The sequence below is a fragment of the Otolemur garnettii genome, unplaced genomic scaffold (genome assembly GCF_000181295.1).
Source record: "Otolemur garnettii isolate 467f Iridium unplaced genomic scaffold, OtoGar3 scaffold00142, whole genome shotgun sequence".
In the NCBI taxonomy this organism is placed as follows: Eukaryota; Metazoa; Chordata; class Mammalia; order Primates; family Galagidae; genus Otolemur; species Otolemur garnettii.
The window spans coordinates 1,034,462-1,044,455 of NW_003852537.1; the positions used below are offsets into that span (position 1 = coordinate 1,034,462).

The following is a 9,994-nucleotide window of genomic DNA, read 5'->3' on the forward strand; positions in this document are numbered from 1 at the left end:
CCCACCACAACGCCCAGCTCTTTTTTTTGTTGCAGTTTGGCTGGGCTGGATTTGAACCCGCCACCCTTGGGTATATGGGGCTAGCGCCCTACTCACTGAGCCACAGGTGCACCCCCCTAAAGGTTTTTAAAAAACAAATCTCATTCATGAGAAAAGGAGTTCAGTGAGAATAAAAAGTGCCTTAGAAACGCAAGATCAAAAATCCATTGAAGGAGGGGCGGTGCCTGTGGCTCAAAAGGGTAGGGCGCCGGGCCCATATGCCGGAGGTGGGCAAAAAAAAAAAAAAAAATTAAATCCATTGAAGGAAACTACATAATTCCCTGGAATAGGCAAACATATTGTTTGTTGAATGCCTCCATGGATGTTCTTTAGGATAGCAAAATGATTGCTATTGTTAAGTTGGTACCCAAAGGCAACACACACATGCCTCTGAATCCTAACCACATCCACTTAAAAAATTTAGACTTGTCACCCACTCTCCTATTCCTATCAGGACTTTCACAGGGCCCTTGTAACAAATAATTATGGCTTCAGCTCCACTCTCCAGGCGCTGCTTTTGCAACCTGGACTTGATCTCTGCAGGTAGAATGGTCAGGGACTGCTCAAGCAAGAGCAGCTATAGGATCTGCTCGCTCCTAGTATTTAAGATGACAGTTACTCATAGCAGATCACCCAGGGTTGGCTTTGGGCTTCGCACAGCCCCTAGACCTCCTGAGAATTGAACCACTCAAAACGCTAGTGGAATTCTAAAATCTGCAGAAGAACATCAATCCAAAATTCCCTAACTTAACCTCTATCTATCCTGGATGAATGTGTCTCAAGCTGAGAATGGGCTTCCTCCATCAGGCGTCAGTCTTTCATGCTGGGGAAGAGAGGGAAATCAAGGTGGCAGAGGGAGCACATAGCTCCCCAGCAGCCTGTGGAGCTACACACTGCCTTTCCTGCCCGCCACCCTGTGAATTGGTTCCCCAGTTTCCCTATTCCTCAAACACAGGAAAGGTGGTGGGTCTCTGTGGGGGCAGTAGGAAATCCTGCCTTTCTAGGATATCAACTAGACCTTGAGGTTGGGGGATGAGAACGGGTTCCTCTCCCTGGAGAATGAGGCGGAATAAACAAAACACAATGAAGACTTCCTGGAGAGCCGGCCTAACGCCTCCCTAGTCAAACTGCAGTCCAGCGGTAGAGATCCTTCAAGTCCTCCCGGCATTCTGGCACTCCAAGCCCCCAGGCTACAGCCCGCAGAACACAAGACCTCATTCCTGAGACTCCGACAGGCCAAGACCCGTGACGCCTACCGCTGGGTTCTACTAGGGACAGCGCGGTAGCCTCAGTCCGAGGCCTCCTCCCCCGCAAGTCCTCTCTAGGATCCCCCCGGGGCGGGGGGAGGGATTCCGCATCTCTATGGTGGTTTGGAGGAGCCGCTCGCTGTCCCGTCCCTCCCCGAATTCATACCCGGCAACCCCCGCGCAGAGGAGAGGCGCAGCACCCGGACGCGTCCATGGTGGGCCGGACCGGAAAAGAGGTTACGCTCTCCCCTCGGGCAGGGGCGTCGGCGTCGGGTGCGTGGGCCCCTGGCTCCTTTCCGCCCGCCACACCCTGTGGGCCCTTTTGGCACTTCAGGTCGGACTTTGGGTCTGCAGCAGAGAAGCGGCATGGAAGCCGAGGACCTCCGGGAGGAACTGACCTGCTCCATCTGCCTGGACTATTTTGAGGACCCGGTGTCCATCGAATGCGGCCACAACTTCTGCCGCGCCTGCTTGCGCCGCAGCTGGGCTCAAAGCAGCTGCTCTTTCTCTTGCCCCGAGTGTAGGCAGCCGTCGGGGCCCGGCGCGCTGCGGCCCAACTGGGCGCTGGCCAGGTTGACGGATAGGACGCGGCGCCGCTGCCAGCTCCCGGTGCCCTCAGGCCTGTGCAGACACCACCGGGAGCCGCTGCGGCTCTTCTGCGAGGACGATCAGCGGCCAGTGTGCTTGGTGTGCAGGGAGTCCCAGGAACACCAGGCCCACGTCATGGCTCCCGTCGACGAGGCCTCCGTAAGCTACCGGGTGAGCTTGCAGTCGCGGCTACTGTTATTGGGTTGTCGATACTGTCTGAGAACGCTTACTTCTCGTAAAAGGTCCATGAAGTGGCTGTCATTCCCACTGGAAGCATGAAATCCCCCGCTCTCAAACTCAGAGAAGTTAATGGACACACGAATCTCAGAGCTGGGGTTGCTTCTGAGCTTAGGGGAGGGGTGGTGCATGTCTCCACATTCATTCTGCACAATTTTCAAGGGAATCCCTGGGGAACTCCTCTCTAAGACAAAAACACGAGAGGTGTGTACCGGTGCTGTCCAATAGGAACGTGATGTGAACCACATATGTAATTTGAAATTTTCCTACTAGTAACAAGTAACAATGTTAATTTTAATAATATATTCTATTTAATTCAGTTATCCAAAATAATCATGCAGTGTTAATCCATATGAGAATTATCAATAAGATATTTTACATAGTTTTTAAAATAACAGGTCCTTGAAATTGATGTGCATTTTACATTTACAGCACATATTATTTTGGACTGTCTACAATTCAAGTGCTTGTGTGGCTGATGGATGTTGTATTGGACAGTGCAGGTCTATACCAGTGCACTCAGACGTGACTTGGGAAAAACCAAGGAATGGCTTGGAATGATGAGGCTGGATTTTGTTACTAGCTTCCTTTAACATTTGAGAAAAATCACTTAACATTTGAATTTGGGGATTATCTGTCCTATTTGAGGGATTAAGAAGCTTCAGTTGAATAAGTCAGTTTACCTTACTGATTTACCTTACTCTGCTTCAGCCACACTGGCTTTCCTGCTTTTGTTTCAAGTCTGTTCTCTTTACCCACATCTTCCATCCTTCAGATTCTTTTAGCTTTTAGCTTGAAGACCTTCTTTTGATCATCCTTTCCAGAGTAGCCCCACTCCCTTCCATTACTGACGGTGTAACTCCAGTGGTCTCCAACAGAATTGGTAATTCAGTAAGTACACAAATACGTGAATTTAATGACAGATTGAAAATGTTTTGTAAACTGTAATATGCTGTACAATTTTACCAGCTGACTGTGAACAGATGCAAAGCCAGTCTAGAAAGTGTACATTCATCCTTTTATTCAGTCACCTTTATTGATGCTGACCACGTGGAAACATTGTTCTGGAAATCTGGGCATTAATGGATAAGAAAGACACGGGTCTTGTCTTATGAGGGGCACAAGCCTATAGACTTCATTTAAGCATGTGTGAGAGTTGTTGAGCACAGAATTTTCTCTCCTGAGAAAATACGAATTTCTTTGTATTTACAAAGTATATGGAAGGTCTTAGGTCACAGTGGTCAGTGACAAGAGAGGAAAGCTTCCACAGAGGTGTTAGCTCTTTTTTTTTTTGAGACAGAGCCTCAAGCTGTCCACCTGGGTAGAGTGCTATGACATCACAGCTCACAGCAACCTCCAACTCATGGGCTCAAGTGAGTCTCCTGCCTCCACCTCCCAAGTAGCTGGGATTACAGGTGCCCGCCATAATGCCTGGCTATTTTTTGGTTGCAGCCGGTATTGTTGTTTGGCGCTCCCAGGCTGGATTCGAACCCGCCAACTTAGGTGTAGGTGGCTGGCGTCTTAGCCATTTGAGCCACAGGCCCGGAGCCGAGGTGTTAGCTCTTGAAAGGTGAGTACAGGTAGGGGAGGAGGTATTTTAGGCCAAAGGAACAGTTTATTCAAAATGTGGTATCGAATAGCATGTGCTGTGTGAGAAAATGGGAGCTGGCTCAGTACTACTAGAGTGTGGAGCATGGGAGAGTGGTGGGGCTTGATGCTGAAGAAGGAGGAAGCAAAGGCTGGGTATAGTGGCTCACACCTGTAATCCTAGCACTCTGGGAAGCCAAGGTGGGTGGATTGCCTGAGCTCAGGAGTTGAGACCAGCCTGAGCAAGAGCACTTGAGTCCAGGAGTTTGAGGTTTGCTGGGAGTTAGGACTGCCCTATAAAGAGTGACAAAGTAAGTCTCTATCTCAAAAAAAAAAAAAAAAAAAAAAGAAAGAAAGAGGAAGCACCTTGTTACAAAGTATCTTGTTTGTGAACTAAAACAGATTGAACGTTTCCTCTTTGAGGCAATGCTGAGTCCGCAGAGAAAGATAGGATCTTTTTTTTTTTTTTGTTTGGTTTCTTTTAGAAACATTACTTTGGTATCCATATGCATAAGTGCAGAAGACCAATTTGGTTTCTGTTTTTTTTTTTTTTTTTTGGCCAGGGCCAGGTTTGCACCCATCACCTCCAGCATGTGGGGCCAGTGCCCTCCTCCTTGAGCCACAGGTGCTGCCCCAAGTTAGGCTACTGTTGTGTCATTTTAAGCTAGAGGTAATAAGGGCTTGAATTAGTGCAGAGAGGGGTGAAAGAAAAGAGGTGATATGGAATGATCATCAGCTTGAGTTAAATGGGTCAATGACTAATTAGACTTGATGGGTAAGAGGAATCATGGATTGTAGTCCAGATTTCTGCTTCAGAAGAGTAGGCTTAGGAGAGAAAATTCTGTGATCATTTTGGAACACCTGTCAGGAAGTGGCTAGCAGATGCAAAAACCCTAAGACTGGGGAGAGATGCTTATGTTTAAGGAACTGAAAGAAGGCCTGTGCACGTGGAGCATCCTGAACAAAGGGAAAAGTAGAATAAGATGTAGGCCAGTTCTGGGTTATATCAGGCCATAATAAGATGATTAAATTTTCTGGGTGAGGAAGGAAGCCAGTGAAGACTCTTTAGGAGGGGAGTTATAAGATCTGATTGATTTTTTAAAGAAGGATTACTGTGGCTACTCTGTGGATATTGGACGAGACAAGGATAAGGCTGCAAGAAGGGAGAGTAATCAGGAGGTTACTGTAGGAGTCTAGACAAAGAGATGATTGTGCTTAAACTAGGTAGTGACAGTGGGGATGGCACGTAGGCAGATTTGAGGTTTATTTCAGAGGTAGACCTACCTGCCTGGATTGATTGCAGAGGTTACAATAACTAAAATTCACAGAACTGAAGAGCTGGGATGGTGTCTAAGAGACATTTAGTAGTCATCTTCATTTTTTAGCTAAGGAAGCTGTGACCTATGAAATGTGTGAGGCACAGCTAGTTTGAAGCTCTAACTCTGTACTGAAACTTAGATCTTCTTTATGAAACTTAGTATTGTTTGAACTACATGATCCCAATGAGTAAATATCTTCATTCTATAGGTGTATGCTTTTTATTACTTTTAATACTTAATGTTTTTATATACATACAATTTTCTGACATTAAATGAAGAGAAAGTGATTTTTTTTAAACTTCTGTTACTCTTAACTCAGCTTTGAAATGCTTGCTGTTTCCTTCCTGCCACTGTGTAGCAGTTTTTCTGTTTATGCAGGAAGGTGTTCTCTAATTTTCCCCAAAGTGTTGCCAAATTGACTCAAGTCCCAGTTTAGATCCCAACTGTGCCAGGATTCAAAGACTTAGGAAGAATCTTAAATAATAGACTCATTCGTGATAATTCACGTACACGGAAATTGTTAAAAAGCTTTTTTAAAAATTGAAAATCTATTTTTTTCATTATACAAAAGTGAAAAATTTCAGAAACTCTTGGTCATATTTAAAGGAGTTAAGTATCTTATCGCAAGCCTCATATAGATCAGATTTCACATGATTACAAAGTGGCAGTTATTAAAAAATGCATAATGGTAAAATTACATGAGATAGCTTACTGAGTCACAGGGTTATATGTCTGTTTTAGTTAACCATTAATAATAAGTATTGAGACACTTATTTAAAAAAAAAGAATAGTAAATTACATAATGTTAGGAAACATGGTAGAAAGAAAATAGCACAGGTGCTATTGTGCCATTTACCATAACTGTATAAATTCCTTTTATAACCTAATTTTATTTTTTCCTATTTCATTTCACCATGAAATTTTGAAGCATACATCAAAGTTAGAAGAATTTTATAACACCAGTAACTCCACATCTAGCTTCTTACCATTATCCTTTTATTCTACTTGTTTATCATATAACTGTCTGTATCCCTGTCTGTATCCATCAATTTTTATTTCCATTTGAAGTTTTAAAAATTCAGATGCAAACAAAATACTTCAGAATGTGTATTATTAACCAGATTTAACTTTTGTTTATGGTATTTTTTGAGGTAAAATTTAATACAATGAAATACACAAATCCCAAGTGTACATTTGCTAAGCTTTGATAAATGCACATACCTGGATAAACTAAGCTCTTCTTAAGATAAAGAACATTACCATCACCCCAAAGATTTTATTCATGCCCTTTCCCATTTATTCTCTGTTCTTGCCCTTTAATCAGTGTAACCATTGTTCTGACTTTTTTTTTCAGCACAGATTATTTTTGCTTGTTCCAGAACTTCATGTAAATGGAATTATGTGGTCTGTACTTTTTGTAGGATCCTTTTGGTTAGTATGCTGATTCTTGGATTTATCTGTTTTGTGTGTGTTGGTAGCTTGGTGCTTTTTATTGCTGAATAGTACACATATTCCATTATATGAACATACCAGTTAGTCTATCTTAATGTTAGTGGATACCTGGGCTGTTTCCAGCTTCTGGCTACTATGAATAAAGCTGCTGTGAATATTCTTGTATAGGCCTATTTGTGGACACATTTTCATTTTTTCTGGGTCCAGAAGTAGAATTGCTGTACCATAGGATTAATGTAAGTTTAGTTTTATGCTGGATGTTCTGAAATGGTTGTGACATTTCACACACCCACCAACATTCTTGCCAATCTTGGTTCTGGTTGCTCCGCATCCTTGTCAACTTTGCTGTTGTCAGTCTTTTATTTATATTTTTAATTTATTATTATTTTTCTTTGAGACAGAGCCTGTCACCCTGGGTAGAGTGCTGTGGCCTCATAACTCACAGCAACCTCCAACTCCTCGGCTCAAGTGATTCTCCTGCCTCTGCCTTCCAAGTAGCTGGACTACAGGCGCCCATCACAACGCTTGGCTATTTTTTGGTTGCAGCTGACGTTGTTTGGCAGGCCTGGCTGGATTCGAACCCGCCAGCTTAAGTGTATGTGGCTGGCGTCTTAGCCGCTTGAGCCATAGGTGCTGAGCCTGTTGTCAGTCTTTTAAATTATTTAACTTTATTTTAGCCATTGTCATTTGTAAATGATTGGAATGAAGGTTATACCTATTTTTATTATTCTCCTAGAGAAGAGTTTAAAAAAATTTTGTATAGCTTATTTCTTAGTTGCATTCATTTCTTTATTTTTTCCTTTTAGGTTTTTATTTTGACATATATTCAGACTTAAAACAAGTTGCTCGAGGCCATTCTTCAACATTTGACATTATTCACTTGTTTTTTAATTTAAATTTCTCTTCCTTTGGTATGTAAGAAACTGTTGCTCTTGGTTTTTTACCAACTGCCAATCTTAGTTCCTTTGCAGGATTTTCATTCTTAGCATACCCCTTACATATAGTTGTTCCCAGTTCTAGCCTTTATTATTTTCTTACTCTAGAATCTTACTGGGTAATTTTACTCATACTCATGGCTTCAACTGCCATCTGTGCTTTAAACTATCTGCTTATGTAGCACAGATCTCTTTCTTGACTCTTAACCCCTGACACATCCGCTTTGATGTCCCACAGGTGTCTCAAGCTCAATTTGTTAAATCAGATTGATTTTCTTTCTTTCTATTTATATGTTGCTCATCTTCCTATATTTTTTAACTAGATAAATAATCTGTAATCCATCTAGTTACTCAGATCAGATTGTGGGGGCTAAGTTCGGACTCCTTCTTCCAATAGTGATTGGTTGTCAGCTCCTGTTAGTTTCCCTCTTGTGTGTCTACTTCTCTGTCACCATTTTCTGACCTTCTGCTATTGGGGGCTGCTCCTCCACAGCCTACTTTGTTAATGTTGATTGTCTTGCCTTATTTTTTAATAACTTGTTTGTGTTTTTAAATCACAAAAATGGTATGTGCCTCTTATAGAATTTAAATAAAACATATTTATAAAATTTCTAGTCCCCTCCCATAACTTTCAAGCTACTTAGTCTCCATAAATAACCAATGTTAATACTTAGGTGCATATCCTTCCAGATTTCTCTTCTATTCACACACACACGCATAAACACACATGCACAGTCACACATTTATTGAAAACAGAATTATACAATACATATTGTTTTATAGCTTATTTTAAACATAACATGTATTTCATGTCAATCTATAGAGAGCTCCCTGAAGTAGATACAGAGTTATCAGTTTGTATAATTTATTTAATATTTCCCCATTGGTAGATGATGAATAATGCTGTAGTGAACATTTCTTTAAATATTGATTACTTTTGTTAATGTTTCATTGGATAGATCATTAAAAGTAGGATTATGTATATTTTACATTTTGTTAAATCCTGCTGGTTGTCCCTCAGAAAGTTGGCACCTGACCTTTTCTTCTATCGTGGTGTCAGAAGCCTTCTTCCTTGCCAGTGATAGATTTTTTAATCCTCTAACACTGCGGTTCTCACCCTGTGGGTTGCAACTCCTTTTTAACAATGAAAATATATTCCGGCATTATTAGGAAAGTTGAGAACCAGTGCTCTAACAATTTTTAATTTTTGCCAGCTTACTAGGAAAACTCAGTATAGTCTAGTGATGATTACAGATCAGAATAGTTCTTAACGATAGGCCTATGATTGTCTTCAGTATTTTCTTATCTCATTTCCATTTTGATTAGATGAAATTTAGCTTTTTCTAAATGCTTAGGCGATTTCTTATCGATGTGTATTTCTGCTGGCAGGAGAAACTTCTTATGTCTCAATGTAGTCTCACGGCCAAGATGAAGAAAGCCATGCAGTTACAGGAGACAGAAATGAAGAATACTACAAAGTGGAAGGTAAAAGCAGGAGCTGTTGGGCATTTCTTGTTCTTGAGGCCCTTTTTCTCTGGCGCTGCTTATGGAGTTTTGTGGGAAAGAGGTTCCAGGGTATCATCAGATGTCGGGACCTTTTGCAGATATGATGATAGAAGAGGAAGTATTTGTCCTTACTGATTTGTGGCTTTGGGCAGTATGAATTCCACACATTTCATCCCCCATCTCTACATTAAAGTAGTGCTCTGTGCCCCTCTCCTTACTACTTTTTCCTAAATATACTCTCTAGGTTGGAGTTGGTTTGGGTCCATGGCATTGTAGAAAGAAACGGATGAATGGACTTTGCTTTTAGAAAAGGAGGCAAGTCTTCTTGGGAGGTATTAGGCATGCACACTCACTTCTAAAGATTTAACAAAACTAAACAGGTGTTCTGAGGACTAACTTAAATGGTAAATGTGAAAAGTGTGTTTTAGTTTAAAAAGTATCCAAAGGATTGCTGTCAGTAGTAGAGACTCAAATGTTAGGAAGAATGGATGAATGTTATAATGACTAGTACAAGGATATCATGTAAGTGTAGATGGAGAAGTAATGGAAATTTGTATTAGGGTAGACAGGAGCTTTTCTAGAGGAGTTGTTTAGAATGGAAAGGACCACAGGTTGTTGGGGAGTCACATGCGAGGAATTTAGAAGCGTGGGCCAGGCAAACAAGGAATGAGCAAATGTCATATGGCCACAGGTGCAGATAAAGAATCAGCGAACAAGAATCAGTACAGAGTTTTCAAAGCTGCACCAGTTCCTGGCTGAAGAAGAGCTACTCTTTCTTCAGAGACTGAGTGAAGAAGAAGAAGAGACAAAGAGTAAACTGAAGGATAACATGTTAAGGCTCAATGAAACAATCGCTTCTTTGAAGAATCTCATGTTAGAAGTTGGGGAGAAGAGCCAGGCCTCTACCCTGGAATTGCTCCAGGTAAGACAGGCACAGGAGAGGATAATCTCTATCCTTATGTAGTTGTTAGTTAGTATTAACTGAACTCCCTCTTTAGAGCTGAATGCCCTTCCTTGTGAGTGAGTTTAATAGAAGACATGTTTTCTCTTTGTTGGTAGTTATGTTACTACTGTTGTTACACCA

The 9,994-nt window shown here is 41.7% G+C and overlaps 1 protein-coding gene across 1 annotated transcript in view; it reads left to right on the forward strand.

The window, feature by feature from the left end:
- Positions 1–1,515: 1,515 nt before the first annotated feature.
- Positions 1,516–9,994, forward strand: part of TRIM4 (tripartite motif containing 4) — a 22,458-nt gene continuing 13,979 nt past the window's right edge. Inside the window, exons 1-4 of the mRNA XM_023518584.1 lie at positions 1,516–2,045; positions 8,794–8,889; positions 9,602–9,870; positions 9,936–9,961. Of these exons, the coding sequence (XP_023374352.1) occupies positions 1,653–2,045; positions 8,794–8,889; positions 9,602–9,870; positions 9,936–9,961 (784 nt within the window). The 5' untranslated portion in view covers positions 1,516–1,652. The remainder of the gene's footprint in view (positions 2,046–8,793; positions 8,890–9,601; positions 9,871–9,935; positions 9,962–9,994) is intronic.